The following is an 18,799-nucleotide window of genomic DNA, read 5'->3' as shown; positions in this document are numbered from 1 at the left end:
ATCCTGACGTCGCATCTTTATAGAATCTTTACGGGATGTGTGTGAACGCACTCACAGATTCCGGAAAATCACTGGCAGTGTGAATCAAAATCAAAAGACATTATCCGTGTATTTTCCAGAATCTCTGTGTGAAAGGGACTTATGTTTGTTTATCTATTTCTTAGCCAATCAGAATCATTAAACCTGAAGCAAGGACGTAGCATAGACCTTGGTGAAGGGTATAATTGCTGTGATCTTTCTAACTGTAAGGGGGGCGGCCTACGAACTCCTTGCGAGTCTTGAAGCTGACTTCTGCATGATGAAACTGCAAACTAACTATTTATTACAATTCTGACTCTTGTCTTAAACTGACTGCACTTCTAACTCCTGGTCTTAATTAATCATATCTGGATCTTGGGTCTTTAACTGTAAATCCCCTAACAAACAAACCCAACCAAATGATTAACATGCAAAATGAACATGAAGAGTAGCAATTTCATAAATGCATAAACACCAGCAGAGGTGTAATTGACATTCTTTATTGCTAGAGTATTTGATTGGTAAATGTCAAGGGAATTCTAAATGTAATGTACCTATACATGGTTATGTAATTGTATTTTATTATTTGCATAGTTACTTATCCCTGCTGTGATAACAGGCCTGCGCAACTGTGTTTTAATATATTATAATATACTGTGCTATAATAATATTTTCTCTTCTAAGCTCAAACTGAGCACAATACAACACTATGCCTGTGTTTTTTCTCTCTTTCAGGTCTTCACTGTGAAAGGTGAATAAAGATGTCCTAGTAGAGTAAGACAAACACGCACACCTACCTATTTGGGAGGCCAGGGGATTGATGCCTGACAGTTCTTACCCAGTAAAGTAGAGGAGCTGTCATAACGCTGATAAAAGACATGATGAGCTCCTGGCAGATCCAAGCCCTTAATCAGAATGAGGGAAAGCCTGACCTCTTTGACACTGCTGTCAGCGTGGAGGAAATCCAGCTGTCCAGCAGTCCGCTCACAGCTTTCGCACCGCAGTCAGGGGTTACAAAGACTGCTGAGAGTTTATCATGCTCTACATGTGTGTGAAAACAGTATTAATAGACTCAGGTCAAAGCCTCGGGGGCTGTGGAAATGTAACACACACCGCTTAGCATTTTTTCATGCCTTACCCAAGGTAGCTGTGGCCTCATTAACTAGATCTACTGGTCAGCAGGGACGTGCCACAGAGGATCTTGGGTACAAGGTTACTCTTTGTCCTAACCAGGTGTGATAGATTTCTAGTGACAAGCAATTTGTCTGAGCACAATAAATGCGAAACTGCTGCATGACCTAAAGTTCATTTACAAGCACAGCTATGATCAAGCTGCAGAAGATTTTTGCATTGTCAAGTTTCAGCTCTCTGCCTAAATACACAACACAATGCATAATCGAATATTTGATAAATGAAATACACCTTGTGCACAAAATAAAATGTTGGACTAACATGATTTTATAACGCACATACAGCACTTGCGTGGCATTTAAAGACTATTGCTTTAGTCGACTGAAAATTGAACTGAATTGAAGTGTATGTAAACGTAGTATCCAAACAGAATTTATTGGATGTTTAATGTACAGTGAGCAGGATTTTGGATGAATGAGATTTTGCAGAGGGCTACTCAGCTTGACATCACTGAAATAGAAACTTTAAAAAATATATATCATTGTTTCTACAAAAATATTATGCAGCAGAACTGATAATAATAAATGTTACCTTGAGCAGCAAATCAGCATATTAGAATGATCTCTGAAGACTGGAGTAATGGCGGCTGAAAATTCAGCTTTGCCATAACAGAATAAATTACATTTTAAAATATATTAAAATAGAAAAGAGTTATTTTAAATTGTAATAATTCTTTGTGATATGACTTTTTTTTTTTTTTTTTTTTTTTTTTTTTTGATCAAATTAATGCAGTCTTGGTGAGCATAAGGATACAATTATTGACTACAGAATTTTTTTTTTTTGAATGGAACTACTATTTTTACTCTGTAAAAAATGCTATTGATTTTATCACTTGCAGCTTTTCCCTGCCTGATCTTGTTATGATATGGTGTTAGGTTATTAACAAAACATTAATTTTCAAAATTGTGAAATATCTGTATTATTATAATTATTAATATTTCAGTGAAAGCTACAACCCAGCATTTATTATAATAATGTGCCAGAGGGAAAAGCTGATGTTCACACAATTACACAGGTGTGTAGAGTGATCCAGTGCAAACATTAAAACTTAAAATATATATTTTTTTTTTTTTAAATTTAAAAAAAAAGGATACATTTTTTTTAGTGTATGGAGAAAGATGCTTTATGTAATGAAGGAGAATATGGCAATACACCTGCTACCCACAGAAAAACAAATGGACAGCTCTTCAGGCTCATGTAAACACTGGTGGGTTCATCAAAAGCTCTGGGCTGAAAATGCTTTAAAGGAATAGCTCACCCAAAACTGACGATTCTGTTATCATTTCCTCACCCTTATGTTGCTTCAAACCAGTATGAATTTCTTTTTTGTTTTGAAAAGAATGCTGGTCAATGAAAGTGAATGAGGCCTGGAGCTGTCAAACTCAAAAATGACAAACCATAAAAGTATAGCATAAAATATTCCAAATAATCATATGTGTGACAGCACATCATAGCACATTCTCACTGCTGAACAAATCACTCTTTTAAATCACCAGTTTACAAAATCTGTGTGTATAATAATTTGTTCATAAATTGAGCTAATCTAGTTCCCGAGTTCAACTCACTAACTCACTGATCTTGGTGCAGCTATAACATATTATCAATAAACAACAAGTTCAATTTCAAAACTATCGTATGGCTTATGAACTATGGATGTCACGTTGAGGATTTTTTTCACACCGGTAAATAAACTTGTGACATTATGGACCCTATCTTGCACCCAGCACAATTGACTTTGTATACCGACGCATGTGTCATTCCTATTTTGCACCCGACGCACAGCGGACTTTTCCCTCCACAGGCGCACGTCGGTAAATTATGGAATGAACTTGCGCTCCCAGGGGCGGTTCAGCGAAAAGAGGAGGCGTGTTCCGGCGCAAACGTTTCCTGGTGCTATTTTTCAGTTCCACACCAAATCCTCCATCAGTAATCTTTTTGCCCTTTTTAAAGGGGGGGTGAAATGCTAATTTTCACTCAATCTCCTGTTAATCTTGAGTACCTATAGAGTAATATTGCATCCTTCATATCTCCAAAAAGTCTTTTGTTTTATTACATTTTTAACAGAAAGATAGGCTGTACCAAGTCTTTCCGGAAAAAACCGAGCGGCTGGGGGCGGGCCGTGTGGGAAGCTTAGCTGTGCTAACGCGCCAAGCTAGTGACAACACACAGAGACATTTGTTCAACAAACAGTTTTACTCACCGTCCGGTTCCAACGCACGACCGCAAACCTTTATCATTGTGACTGCTCGATCCTTAAGCATTAGACGATCTGCAAATCCGTGGATCTGGGCTTTGTTTATAAAACAATCATCGTCGAAATGCAGGGAACAAAGAGTCTTACACAACTCCGTTTATGCTCAGGAAAACAAACTCCATCCACGGGTTCCTTAACGCTGGGTTCTTTGGGAATCTGTGCAGGGTTGTTTTGCCCTGGCAACCAAAAACACACTTCTTTGGTGACATTGGCTTCCCAAAAGCCGGGCAGGGCGCTTTGATGGCGAACTGCTTTCACTCTCTTGCTCTAGTCTACGAGTGCGCGCGCGGCCGCGATCTTACCGGAGAAGTGCCCTTAGGACCCATATAAGGAAATTCCGTTACATCTGACGTCACACATACCCATACTCGAAAAAAACTTTCCGAAACTTGTGAGAAACCGGAAGGAGTATTTTTGGAACAAAAATACTCCTTCAAACGTACAACTTAGTTTTTGAAACTTTGTCCATGTTTAGCATGGGAATCCAACTCTTTACCAGTGTAAAAAACTCAGTATGCATGAAATAGCATTTCACCCCCCCTTTAAAGCTTGAAAACTCCAGTCCCCATTCATGCCAATTTCATAGAACCCAGCACATTACTCAATTGCCTTGAAAGAAAGTCATGTAGGTGAATAAATGATGACAGGCTTAATTCTCGGGTTCACTAATCCCTTAAACACAACATTCCCTTGAATTCCAATTGATGTGGTGTCACACACTTTTTGTGTGATGTCACAGCATTTCTCTCTTTGCTGTCACTCCTTATAGCTCTCCAGTCAGTCTCCACAATGCAACAACATGCCAACTGCTCCGTCAGTCCAAAGGGATTGTTTGAGATTGAAACAGCCTCAGGGTTGAAGGGCAGAGGAAGACAGAGTGTGTGAAGGGCAGTGTCATCTGCTCAGCACTGAGTGGATGTGGCAGTGTGAAACATTACTTTCCCGTTAAGCTTTTCCATGTTGCACACCATCAAACACTGACACATAAATATAAAACTACACTTAATAGGCTCAAAGAATATGAGAGGTGCGAAAATGGCAAAATGTGGGAAGATCTATTCAAAGTTGTTGCATCACAAGAAAGAAAAATCCCAAATGAGACCTGTAATATAAATTTGTATTCTCTTATTCAATTCCAAACCCATATGCTGTTATTTTTATACAAATACAATTAATTGTGCCCACGGTTGTCATAAACCAAAGGACAAAAAAGACCATTAAAAACACCATGAAAGCATTAATATTCTGAAGCAATGTAGTAGCTTTGTGAGGATTGGACCATCAATATTCACAGGAAATCTTCCCATTTTGCTAAAGCTCTGACAAAGCTCTTTGCTAAAGTAACCTCTGTAAAATAAATATAAAATATTCAGACAATGAAAACCTTTGGCCAATTTCTACACAGTCTTCTCAGTATGTGTTCAGAAAAAGACTTGTAGACCCAAAGTCATTGCCGATGTTATCAAAACGCACTTATTGAGGGACGCTATAGAAAAAGAAAGGCAGCGTCAGAGCGGGAGATAAATATCAGTCACGTAGTAGATTAAAAGCAGTGTGAATGAGAGATAAACACACGTATAAATAGACATTGTATTGGCACAGAAATGCCATTTCTAAGTTCGAATTAAAGATTTCAACTTGTAAATTGGCTTTCAACAATGGAGATTTACAGAAAGCAGCTTAGGATGTCAACCCCCCGGTGACCAAGCACAAGGACATTGCGAGAAAAAGTCTAAGTGCCAGAAAGAAACCTTGGGAGGAATGGCCAAAGTTGACAAATATGAAAATTTTAAACTCCAGAAGCAAAGCAATCTGCCCAGAATGATTACTGCTCCGAACTGCAGTAATTTCCGGGTCTGAAAAAGTAACAAAACAAACAAAAAAAAACTCATATAAAACTAACCACTTAGTAAGTAATAACTAAACGTTATATTTCCTATGCTGCATTTTATAAATATGCTGCATTTGCTTCAAGCGCCCCTGACCAAAAAACATATGAAAATATCTGTATTAACTTCTGAATTCTCATATCACCTAAATGAAATATTTTCCTAATAATAATAAAATAACATTTAATTTCTTTGAAATACATAATAATTCATTTAATTAAATTTATAATATTCAATATTGAATTATATTAACTTGATATAATTACTAAAGTCACCATGAATCCACAATGGACAAATCTTGTTTTTTAATGGAATATTCCGGTAATTATTATTGCTATGGGTATTCTGGTTTTATTTCTGTTTATGGGTTGGTTTGGTTTGGTACATGTTTAGTTTTCCATGGTTTTTTATTGCTTTATTATCTGTCACTCCTGAAGTTAATTTCGTTAATTGATTCATTTGAGCTCTGTGTTTTGTTCAGTTCAGTTGTCCGTTATAGTTACGCTATACTTGTTCTGTTCCTGCCTCAAGTTTGCTCCTGAGTGTTTGTCTTTTTGAGTTCTGTTAATAAAAATGCTGCATTTAGATCAATTTATCTTTGTTTCTGCAACCCAGCCATGACAATTACGTTTTATCTGTGCTCATCATTTTTCTTTTTTAAATTCCCATCCGTTTTGCAGCGACATCTCTTCTCTGATGACGTGTTTACTGGCGCAAGGGCGAAGCGATCCGTCACTCACATGAGATGAGATCACAGCAATAGCAAACCACAAGCATCCAATCAAGTCCCGTCCTACATTTTTTCTTGTCTGAGAAGCCTTTTCACTTAGGTATCCATCACAATAGGGAAGAAAAGACTATCACGACTTCTGATTCATCCTGAATTAAATATAAATAGTATTACTTTTCATGTACAATTTTAGATTTTATTTTCAGATTTTTAAATAACTTAATTCCAAAGGATTGTGAGAATGCAAAAGCACAATTACAGCTCTTGGTGGCTTCAGCTGTACTGTGGCCTAATTGACACTTACATAAGTACAAAAGTGAATGTAAAGCAGAGTGCATCATGAAAACACCAAATGTATAGTTTCATACTAAATCTATTTTCTTACAGATTTGATAACAAGTGCATAAAAACAGCACAAAATCTCAGGAGGACTGCCACAAAAACAGACAAAGTCACGAGGCAACCTAGAAACCACAATGGCCTGAATCCCAAACTCAGCCAGCGAGTTTATGTCTATATCAGAGACAGTGAGGTGACACAAAGTAGCTAAATTTATCCATGCGGACTCGAAACTAACACCCTGTTTTGCATAGATTCAGCCCATCTCTGTGGCTACATCTGACATGAAAGAAAAAGAGACAGTCAAACACAACGATCAGTCCCTTATTTTAGAACTTTTGTGTCCCTCAGTCATGCAATGATGGGTAACCGTTGGGTTCTCACAAGATCCAAAATAAAGATGCCAATCCTCATTACCGTCACACAGAGCAAAACAACAAGGCACTTCCTCAAATTTGTTGTGAAGGTTTACAGATTCACTTGCTGGAAAAAAATAACAAATGCAAGTCAAATAATTGAATTCAAATAATTGAGTGTAGGGGCATTCTGAAACTATCTGAGCTGAGTGTTGAATTGTGCCCTACTTTAAATCAATATTAATTTGATTAAATGAAATATACCTCAAACTCTGCTCTTGGGTGGCTGATGAAGTCAGAGCAGGCTAGTTTTCAAGCACACAAAATGAGACCACAATTACAGTGATTAGCAGTGAACTGCCAGCCATTTACTTCCAATTAGAGGCAAATCAGGGTTTAATGAGAGAGACAATGTAGAAAGATGATAATGCAAATTTAAGACTATCTAGACCTGCTAAATGTGACGCCGAAGGTCAAGACTCCCTTTCCTACTGCCTGAAATGTATTATGTCTTTCATTCCTTCTGTCGCACCTCTTCCAGATCAAGTTTACACGTGTACATTATACATTTGCCCACTTTGTTATAGAGATTATGCATTAAAATTAAGAATCTTCTGTTCGCAGTTTATAATATTTCTTTGGCATTCATATAACGTCTTATAGTTTTTTGATAATGGTTCTACCAAAGTGAAGACTGTGCAGCCCAACACTGAATTCTTTCCCAAATGAAGGTGGCCAGAGGGAGTGTGGACCAGCATTCACTTTTGTGGGAATCTTTTTCTAATTAATGTCAAGAGATTGATGATCATTTGCAAAACTCAGCTGCAGGGTGCAGTTATCAGAAGTTTCATTTCATGTTAATGGAAAACCATTTAAAGGGAATCTTTAAATACGTCAGGGTATGATGTGTATTTCAGGATATTTATCATTTCTGTAATTTCACTGTAATGCTGTTTGTCCTTTTAAAGCTATCAGCATTGAACATGCGAATGAATCAATGTTAACTGGAATGCACACAATATCTAATCCAATTCATGAATAAATTGAGCTCTTATTTATTTACTCCACATTTTTGGTTTATAATTACATTATATATGCATGATATGCAAATCATTTATCAAACTCAAACCTTAGTTCAAACGGAAAGGCAATGTATATGACCTTTTCTTGTTTTAAGCATTCACTACAGTTCAAAAGTTTGGGGTCGGTAATTTTTTTATATATATATTTTTTTTAATGAAGTTTCTTATGCTCAGATCACTTTTGATCTATTTAATGTGTCCTTCTTGAATAAAAGTATTAATTTCTTTAAAACAAAAATAAAATCTTAATGGAAATATTTGAAGGATAGGTTACATTTAATAAAAATGTCGGCTAGAGTGTATTGGTCAGTTTTGCTTCTCAAGCAAACATATCTAGTTTTTTTGGGATGTTTGGATATATCTGTATTGGTAAACAAAAAGGTTGTAGTATTGGTTGTATCAGTTGTATTGGTAAACTGTATTTTACTTTTTTTAAATTGTTTTTGCAGTTTCTGACATAGTCCTATCCTTTAATACACCCCTCTTCAGTGTTGTTTCTCTCCTATTGGTCAACGAGCAAGCTGTTATCTGTGTGAAACTGTTGGGTGCGAACTCACGTTTCCAGACAGACACCCAGACATCGCTAGATACATCTGCTCATGTATTTTTTGCATAAATGCCTGCGGTCACGTAGGCTGTGCAACTGTTTGGCATTCTGTGATGCCGAATACGCACTAAAACCCTCTCTAAAAACTCACAGGAGTAGCGAAGGCTTCCCATCACTTCAGAAACCATAACACGGCACCTAATTGCTTGATAACGTGGAATCAATCTATTATTAAAGCTTGAGTGAAGTGCACTCATTTAAATAAGGGTAGGATGTGCGAGAGCATTCGAATGCTTGAATTCGTTTGAATTGATGTTTATCAACACTTTGCAAACAGTGCAGGACTGAATCACTGTGAGGACTAGCCTATACTAGTCTAAAATTTCCTCCACTGACATCAATATCACCGCAGTGTGTTAATGAAGTCTTGGCGAGTCAGTAAAGATTCGACCCTTTACTTTCATTTAAGTTGTCCAATCCTAATGGCTCTTCAGGATCACACTGCTCCGAAATAAAAACCTTTCGTGCTTGTTATGGTCATGAAACTGGTCATTATATAGAGGATTTGTTGTTATAGCAACACTTATGACATCAATAATGACAAAGTGCTCTGCATTATTGGTCGGGGTCTGAAAAATGAAATTACTTGACAATATAGCCTATTTAAGCTTCAGAAGGGCGGAACCCAGTAGGATAATAATGACTACCTGTTCTGTTCATAAACTCACTCTTCAGAGAAATCACCCACACAAGATCCATCATCACTTGCACTTATAATGCAATGCCTATATTAGGAAGAGAGAGAGAGAGAGAGAGAGAGAGAGAGAGAAAGAGAGAGAGAGAGAGAGAGAGAGAGAGAGAGAGAGAGAGAGAGAGAGAGAGAGAGAGAGAGAGAGAGAGAGAGAGAGAGAGAGAGAAATTAAAGTGAGAGAAAGAGATGCACCTCTGGCCTTGTTGTTGTTGTTGTCGTTTTTTTTCACTTGCTTCTCTCAGCTTTTCCAATATCAGGCCTGCTTCGCCCATCTGAAAGAACAGGAAATGAAGGCACTCATATCACAGGCTAATAATACAAAACAGTGATAGCAGCCTGGCCACGACGGCACAGAGTCATCGGCGAGAGAGCCGCCACATGCTCTCTCACGCTCAAAACATCCTGGTGCACCTCAAATATACACACGTAACAACAGCTTTTATCCTTCTAATGAGATTAAAAACTGAAACAAAGGGATTTGAGCAGAGCTTTACTATAGCTTTAATAATAGAGCCATCTTGGAACGCAAAATGGTTAATTACACAGTAGATATTTAAAGGCCTACAACAGCTACAAGTTTACAAAAAGAGAAAGATGGAGGCAGCAGGTGTTTTACTGCAAACATTGACCCAACCACGCCACCTAGTGCACATAGAGCAGTGTTACGATTTTCATTCCTGATGCTCATCGGCTCACTTGCTTCTTTATCATTGGCAGATGTTGTTTTAATCAAAATCTTTTTATACTTATATTACAATACCGTTCAAAAGAACTATTTTTCAGAAAGGAAACATTTCATGAATCAAAAGTGACAGTAAAGACATTAATGTTACAAAAGATTTCTATTAAAAATAAATGCTGTTCTTTTGAACTTTATATTTATCAAATAATTCTGAAAAAGTGTACCACAGTTTCCACAAAAATATTAAAGCAGGAAAATGTTTTTAACAATGATAATAAGAAATGTTTCTTGAGCACCAAACCAGCATATAAAAAATGATTTCTTTGTCATCACAGAATAAATTACACTTTAAAATAGAAAACAGTCATTTTTAATTAATAACATAAAAGTAATAGTAGACCTACTACATTAATAGTAGGCTATAGCCTAGTATTAAAAGTAAGAGTAGCCTATTTCACATTTTACTGTTTTTAACCTATGTATTTTTGATCAAACAAATGGGCTACAGCGTTGGTGAGCATAAATTACTTCTTTCACATTTAAAAAATAAATAAATCATATAACGTTAACTGTCACCTTTAGCCTAACTTACTTACCAAACGTGCGGACAGCAGGCAGCATACAATAAGGTTTCATAGGATTCGAGTTAAATTAAAAGGCCTGTATATGTCATATTTTGAAGTGAACTATATATTATCATGTATTAATCGCTTTCTTTAACAACTTATAGCTCCTAGGTTGTGAAAGCCTAGAGTGTTTTTAATTTTTGCCTGGAAAATTAAAAGGATGTGACGTTTTCGCGCGCTCCCGAGAGCCTCCGTTGAAATGAATGCTGTGTCATGCAAAGACAATGGATTATTCAAACTAGTCTCACATAGTCAGATATACTTTGTCTATAGTCTCAAATAAAGCAAATTTATAATCAAAATATAAAATAACTTTAAAGGAGAACTCCGGTCAATTTTAACATTGAGCTCATTTTTTTTTGTCAATTTGGAGTGCTGTCAATACAGAGAACAACGACAAAAATCGGTGTTGCCTACACCGTGTTATCCTCTTTTTAAAATTTGCACCCTGTTGACTTCAATGGGGCAATATTTAAACCTGCTTTTAGCCTCTTAACATCCTTAATGTGTCATTACAAGTGCACAGGTCATGTGAGTGATTCCTTCAGAGTGAACACGAGTGAATCTGACTGCAGTAGATGTGAAAGAAATGGATAAAAATTATGTTATTTAAGCCAGCGCAAATACCTGTATTTACATCCTGTTTTCGGTTGAAGTCCACAGTAGTCGATTGTCGAGTTCCCGCGCATAGGTTTAGTTACCTATGATCACGCGCGTGAACTCGGCAATCGACTACTTTGGACTTCAAAAGAAGACTTCAAGAGCTCTCTTAAGAGAGCACCACATATTTACATAAACGTCGCACTCAGCAGCGAAGGCGGCATCTGGATGTTTGTTTAAAAGGTATCGCTGCAAAGGTTTTTCCAGCTTCTTTAGATCTAAACGAAGAATGGAAAGTTTTGCCATGAGTATGTCAGGGCCTTGAATCACGTACAGCCTCTTGAGCGGAGCATAATAAATTGCTGGCTGCAGTTCACTTAACGGCCACCGGTGTCGCTAACACAGGTTTCTGAATTCTACATAGGCCTATAGCCCATTTAAAAATCAGATCCAGATAATATAAAAGTTTGAAATATTACAGTTTGATCAAAGCATTTAACTATGAGTGAGATCAAACAAAGCTTTATCCTCACTTCTCAAACGCTTTTATCTTCACAAAACACTGAACCACTGTGCAGAATTAGAGCTAAACTCTGCACAGAATACTGCTCTTTCACTAACAGGGATCAATATCACCGATGCATGCAAACAAAGACTCTGTGAGTCAGTCGAGATTCACCCTTCACTTTCATTTAACTTGTCCAGTACAAATGGCAATCTAAAAGCAGAAGGCTTCCCTTGGTTGGAAATAAAACCTTTTATGCTTATTACGGTGATAGCTCACAGCAAAACCTGTGCTGTTGTTAGGACTAAATATTATAAGACAGCAACAAAATACTCGTGTAAACTTTAATATTATAAAAAAGAATATAAAGTTTATTAAAGAAAATATACAAGTCACAATATATTTTAATTTTCCATATATTAAACTAAACCTGCATTTGACAGGTAGATGGCACCTAAAATTGTCTATATATAGGTTAAACATTTCTTGTGTTATCAAGAGATCAAATTTAAACTGCTAATTCATCTTTTATACCTGAGACAGTCTAAGTAGACTAAAAAAACCTGTAACAGTCCCTGAATAATGACATCGGATAACCAATTTGATCTTCAGATTCTAGTGTATGTCACATTGATTGAAGATTTTTGCTCTTTGAACATTAGCATAATTGAGTTTTTCCTAAAGTCTAATGCATATCCTGTTATTAAAGTTCTTTTAATAAATAAACAATTCCTGATTAAAAAGAAATAAATAAATGACCTGAAGTTCAAACTTTTTAGCAAGTGAATGCAACATGATTACATAGAACTTGATTTTTCATGTTTTTCAAAATTTGGTTCCATCTTAATGAGCCACTTATTTCTTTCCTTTCGTTTGGATGCATCACTACGCATCATCATCTGAGAATTTGAATTTGGCATAAACAATAAGCATAACCACTGACATGACCACACACAAGGAGCCAACCACTAAATAAGCAATGCCCAAGAAGTCGTTCTTCCCTCCCATCCAAGACACATTGCTGAAGACCACCTTCTTACGTCCGTCAAAAGTCAGTACTGGGTAGTCTGGAAATGACGTGGTTAAGGAACAAACACAGTTCATTCATGCTGCACATGAGCACTTCTAAGGCAGTAAAAAAGACAGCAAAGCTTACTCAGATAACAAGTGTTTCTAAAAACTTTGCCTTAAAGCTGCAATAAGTAATGTTGTGATCATGCTACACAGCCAGTCATTTTGGACGCATACTGACACTTAAAGTAAAAGGATGTTTTTAATCACTGATACCATTGTAGAAATACTCTATTTAATGCCAGTCATAATCAATTGATTCCACAAGTGTCCAATGACAGGAGGGTTACAGAGATGTATTCAGCTGGTCATGTGAGCAAAAATTAGAAGACCAGCTCCATGTATATCTACTTTTATAGAGCTTAATCTCATGTGAATGTACACTACCGTACACTAAGTTTAAGGTCAGTAAAATTCAGCAAGAACACATTCAATTGGTCAAAAGTGACGATAAAGACACTTCTGTTTCAAATAAATGCTGTTCTTTTGAACTTTCTACTAATAAAGGAATCTTTTTTTTTTTTTTTTTTAAGTATCATGGCATCCCTAAAAACATTAAGCAGAACAACCGTCTTCAACATTGATAGTAATATTAAATGTTTCTTGAGCACCAAATCAACATTTTGAAGGATCGTGTGACACTGAAGACTGGAGTAATGGCTGCTGAAAATTCAGCTTTCCCATCACAATAATAGATTACATTTTAAAATAGAAAACATTTACTTCAAATTGTACCAATATTTCACAATATTCCTTACTGTATTTTTGATCAAATATATGCAGCCTTGGTGAGCATAAGATACTTTTTTTTAAATCTTACCAGCCCCAAATATTTGACCGGTAGTGTACATAAAAATATTTTTTAATAGTTCAATTAATTTCCTTATGTGTAAAACTTGTATATCCACATTATTTGAAACGTAAGAGCGGGCACGCCCATTTGTAACTTGTGAATGTGTGAGGCTTCAGGTCTCATTCGCTCTTTTATGTTGCTTTACAGAAAATAGTTTACTGAGGAGGGAAATTTACAAAAGTGCACCTTTAAGACAAATCCCAGCTGCTCTTTTGACTGCCATGCCTTTTCACTGATTTGCATAGCCACATAATGCATATTCAAAAGAAAAACCCCTCTGTTTCTTCTACATTCTGCTCTGGATCAACTAAAAGCCACACCCAACATGTAAAACCTGTTTGCCTGGATCTCAGGCAAACACTGTCAAAAGACATCTGCGAAACAGGACTGAAGCCATATGCCATGCGGTCTTGAGCCTACAAATATCTGAAGACTTTCTGACTGTAGCCATGACGTGGCTTAGATGAAATCCTACAAACTTAAGAACATGGAATGAATAAAATATGATAATTCTACTATTAATTCCCAATTCATTTCTTGAATCAAATTTGACTTGCAGATGAAGGATACTGTAATGCACTGTCAGAGAGTAGTTCCCAGCAGGGAGCCCCGCGCTATAATCACCCTCTGTGATACGCCGGTACAGCTTCCTGAACTCAGGAAGTGCTGCTCTCCTCATCCACACAAGGAAGTCCTGGTTCAGGAAACCATTGTTGCTCTGGTCTGTGAGGTCCAGCTCATATGCTGGCTTGGTCCAGTTTATGGGCTTCACTGTACCTGTTAATCAGCATTAATAAAGATAAAGCATTTAGGTTATATTCCAAGTCTAAAAATCAAATCCAGGGATAGTGACTTTTGCATTATACTGCTAAATTTAAGGCTAATTACCATCGAAAGCCTTTGCAAAAGAGCCATTCACAAACAAAGGATTCCTGTACTTGAGGTTGTAATCAGTCCACCAGGCGATTCCTTTACCATCTAATGGCACCTGCTTCTTCGTACCATTGATTATTTGGTAAAGCTCAAATGTGTCTTACAAAAACAACAAATAAACAAAAAAATATATTAGTAATCCATCCCAGAACTAAGTACATACATAAAGATAATCTACCAAATAGAAATTATACCACTGAAAATGCTATTTGCAATAGCGCCGCATGGGACAATGGGATTCTTATTGGAGTCATAGGCAAATGGAGAGCAGGATTCTTGTGGACTCTAGAAAGTCAGTTGAAAATAAAAACAAGAAACGTATGATCCATTACATGGAAAGAAAAGTCAAATTAAAAAAACATTTAAAAGATCATTCTGGCCAGACACAAACCTTGAAGTATGTTGTATCGCCAGTGAGCTGATAGTAGTCTTTTGACACACCATATTTTCTGAAGTTCTGGTAGTAATTAGACAGGCCATAATAAAAGAAGATGGGGCCCTGTAAGCACGACAGACATTATCAGTCTCTTTCTAACATTGAGAGAGAAATATCAGGCTTTAAAAGAGAGTCAAACTCAAAGACCTTACCTTAAACAATTCACTGAGGGCGAATGTGATTTCACAGGTGCAGTTTTGGGTGTTTGGGTTCGTACAGCTGAAACAGGGTGAATCCTTGTCAAAGCCTGTGTAATCCCTCTGTGACATGGTGAGAAACAAACAGAGCATTAATCTTTAATTAACATCTCTCACCTTTCACAAAACACCCCGGTGTGATAACACCTCAAAACTAACTCAACTACTAGGCAGTGTAATGTAGAGCCAAGGGTTTGATAACTCTAAAACAGACTTGAATGTTTAAATAGTGTTGTCTATCCTTTAACAAACAAGCAAAAACCGACCTCAGTACAACTGTTAAACTACTAGAGAGGCTGAACAAACTCTACAGTAAAATGCCATGTCATCCACCCAGTGAACTGCCTCCTGTTGTTGTCCTGCAGTAAACACTTACCTCTAGCACTTGTATGGTCTGTGAAGTCAGAAACAGACCAACTCCAATGCCTATGAAGGCCAAGCCAATGAGTAGAAAGCCAGGTATGACAATGCCAGCTGAGAGTATGGGCTGCCATGCCGGGAGCCGTTGCTGTGTGAATGCTGTGTTGTCAGGCCGTTCAGCCGTCTCTCCCTCGTTCTTCATCCTGATGATTTAAGAAAAGGAAGGACAAGCTTACTGTGTGCACCTAAATTACATTGATAAAACAATAATACTCTTTTTAAAGCCCAATGGAAAACAGATCAGAGTTCAATGCAACAAATAATACATCAGAAAAGGGTTGTTTCTTCATCTTTGGGAACTTTTATATCCCGGGCGTTTGGGATTTTATTTTATTGTTAGATTTTAACTTTTATCTTTTTGTTTTATGAAGTTTACATTTAAAACTGCATTTGAAACATTCATCATTAATGACGTTTCAAAAGACTTATGTATAGATTTTTATGTTTCATTTTAGCCATTTTAAAATCTTGAATCAATAAAAATATGAAAATCCACCATAAAAATATGAATTAATATGAACTATCTACTATTATAAACTATTTCAATATTTATTGTGTAGAAATGATTATACATTTATTAAAAAATACCTCTCAATTGTGGCATCATTTCCACCCCACAGAACAATAATTAAGAGCATAAATATGATATAAAATGACACATTTGATGTGTGCTGAACACACACACAACAATTAAATGATTTAATAAAAGAGTAACCATAACATGTATATTACGCATTATTTTCAATTCCTTTCAATTCATATTATATAAAAGAGTACAAATGTAATTTAATTATGTGTATTCAGGATAAATAAAGCAAGTCTGACAAAAATGTCATTTCCACTACAGAATGTTATTAAATTCAATACATGATTTAAAGTGTGGTCAATGTTTTTTTTCTGATGCATGTACAGTTAGATATTGACAGTAGACAGTGAAAACAAATAAAACGTTTGACAGTAAACGTGTTTTAAACAGTGTTTAAATATTAATACGAGTTTTTATATAGGCCTAAATCCACAGGCCTAAGTCCACACAAACTGCCCATAGTAAGAAACAACCAATTGTTGGTTGGTTGAACGTGCAAGTCACATATTGTTTTGGTCAATATCAGTAATAAATTTGCCATTAATGTAGGCTAATTATTATTATTGGATCCTTATAAATATTTACGATCAGTTAACGGCAAACATAATTATAGAGAACTGATCAAAATGTTGTATAGCCTACCATGATAAAGTCAAAGAAATTTTTGTGAGAATCAGCTCACCAGCACTACAACAACAACAACAACGCGTGACGTCGCAGGAAAACGAAACCGTGCTTCATGAATCTCAATCAGTAACCACTTAATCTGAGAAATCATTAACCTTAAAGCTTAATAAACGGGTTAAAACTAACCTTTAGGAAAAGATCCACGCAGTCAGCTTGGCCTATTTTAGTTGGCCGCTTTAAAAAAAAATCGCACAGTACATCGACAAACAGGAGACACACCTTCACACAGTCCAGTACCTGTTTTACCTGTCCCGTAGTGGCCGCACCTGGATCAGCTTTTCCGCTTTGCGTATACTCCTCCCATAGCGCATACGTCACACACATGGCTCGTCCTCCCAACGCGCATACGTCGAATACTTTTTTTTTTTTTTTTTTTTTTTTTTTACGTCGAATACATTAACCCTCCCTTTCCCACTTCAGTCTGGTCACTGACGGATTGTTATGATCAGGATCAGAATCAGAATGAGCTTTTTTGGTGTTTTGGTGACAGAAGCAGCTTCCAGTACACAGAGTCAACAACAGTTCACAGATAGTTAAATACAAAATAAAGAATAAAGATATGTGAATAAGATACAAATTATGTACTATCTATAAATAAACAAAAATAGACAAAGTTGTACAGGTGAGCTATATACTGCAGAGTAGAATAGAATTGGCTGTGATAAATATATTGCACATTTATCTTTGCACAGTGGGGAGAACAAAACTGTTCATGAGGTAGACTGCCATGAGGCAATCTTGTGCCTGGCTGTTTTTGGTGCTCAGTGCTCTGTAGCGCCGGCCGGGCAGCAACAGTTCAAAGAAAACGTTACTTGGATGTGAGTGATCCAGAGTGATTTTCGGAGCCCTTTTCCTCACTCTGGGTGAATATGGTTCTTGGAGTGTGGGCAGGGGAGCACCAATAATCCTCTCAGCAGTCTGAACCGTCCTGTGTAGTCTTCTGATTCTGTAGCTGAGCCAAACCAGACAGTTACGGAAGGGCAGACTCAATGAATTTAACGTGGCAGGTTAAACTTCTTCAGCTGGTGAAAGTATAACCTCTGCTGGGCCTTTTTTGCAGTAGAGCAAATATTATTGTCTCACTTCAGGTCCTGAGAGATGGTGGTGCCCAGGAACCTGAATGACTCCACTGCTTCATCAGTGCTGTTCATGATGGCGAGTCGGGGAGTTTCTTCTAAATTCCACAATCACGTCCACTGTTTTGAGCGTGTTCAGCTCCAGGTTATGACTGCACCAGACAGCAAGCTGTTTAACCTCCTGTATGCAGACTCATCACCATTGTGTACAAGGCCGATGATGGTACTGTCGTCTACGAACTTCAGAAGTTTCACAGAAGGGTCTTTGGCAGTGTTCGTGTACAGGGAGAAGAGCAGTGAGGAGAGAGATTGGGGCACCAGACCTAGTGCTGATTGTGCTGGTGTTAGAGGTGAATTTCGCCATTCTCACAAGCTGTTGCCTATCTGTCAGAAAGCTGGTGATCCACTGACAAATAGAGCTAGGAACAGAGAGCTGGGTTAACTTAGTCTGGAGTGGTGCTGCCTGGGATGATGGTGTTGAAGGCCGAGCTGAAGTCCACAAACAGGATCCTTGTATAAGTCCCTGGTTTGTCCAGATGTTGCAGTCCCATGTTGACTGCATCATCCACTGAGCTGTTTGCTCAATAAGCAAACTGCAGGGGGTCCAGCAAGGGGTCCAGTGATGTCCTTCAGGTCAGCCAACACCATGTTTTCAAGACGTGAGAGCGACAGGTCTGTTGTCAAACTTTTCCAATATGACATCATGTTTTGAGCGATCGATCTGTACCATATGTTACCACAATTTTCATAAAATTTATAAAGTAGACATCCTATTCAGAAGTGGTTTGGGCAGTAATGTTAATATTTGATTTGTATTCAACCTCTAAAACCCACATAAAAAAAACAAAAACAGGGCGTGTGTTATAGTTCGGCATGAAGAATATTTCGCTATCTATATTGTTCTGTCATTTCTTTTGAAAATCAGTCACAAAAAAATCTGAAAACTAAAATCTGAAACCCTTCAAATGAT

At 37.1% G+C, this 18,799-nt stretch overlaps 1 protein-coding gene across 2 annotated transcripts; it reads right to left on the bottom strand.

Moving 5' to 3' along the window:
* Positions 1 to 12,452: 12,452 nt before the first annotated feature.
* tmem30b (transmembrane protein 30B) lies at positions 12,453 to 17,062 on the bottom strand. 2 transcript variants are annotated; one of them, XM_079853284.1, is made up of 8 exons: positions 16,991 to 17,062; positions 15,437 to 15,623; positions 15,016 to 15,123; positions 14,819 to 14,926; positions 14,622 to 14,712; positions 14,383 to 14,526; positions 14,065 to 14,271; positions 12,453 to 12,637 (listed from the first exon to the last, which is right to left on the bottom strand). In XM_079853284.1, exons 2-8 carry the CDS (start codon positions 15,620 to 15,622, stop codon positions 12,456 to 12,458), a joined length of 1,026 nt encoding a protein of 341 aa, XP_079709410.1. In that variant the 5' UTR covers position 15,623; positions 16,991 to 17,062; the 3' UTR covers positions 12,453 to 12,455. The 2 variants fall into 2 exon arrangements, with proteins under 2 accessions (XP_079709410.1, XP_079709409.1); XM_079853283.1 differs by having other exon boundaries at positions 16,880 to 17,021.
* Positions 17,063 to 18,799: the final 1,737 nt, after the last annotated feature.

This window comes from Squalius cephalus, assembly GCF_949319135.1.
Source record: "Squalius cephalus genome assembly, chromosome: 20".
Lineage (NCBI taxonomy): Eukaryota > Metazoa > Chordata > Actinopteri > Cypriniformes > Leuciscidae > Squalius > Squalius cephalus.
The sequence above is the reverse complement of the archived record's forward strand: the minus strand, read 5'-3'. Positions and strand labels throughout refer to the sequence as shown.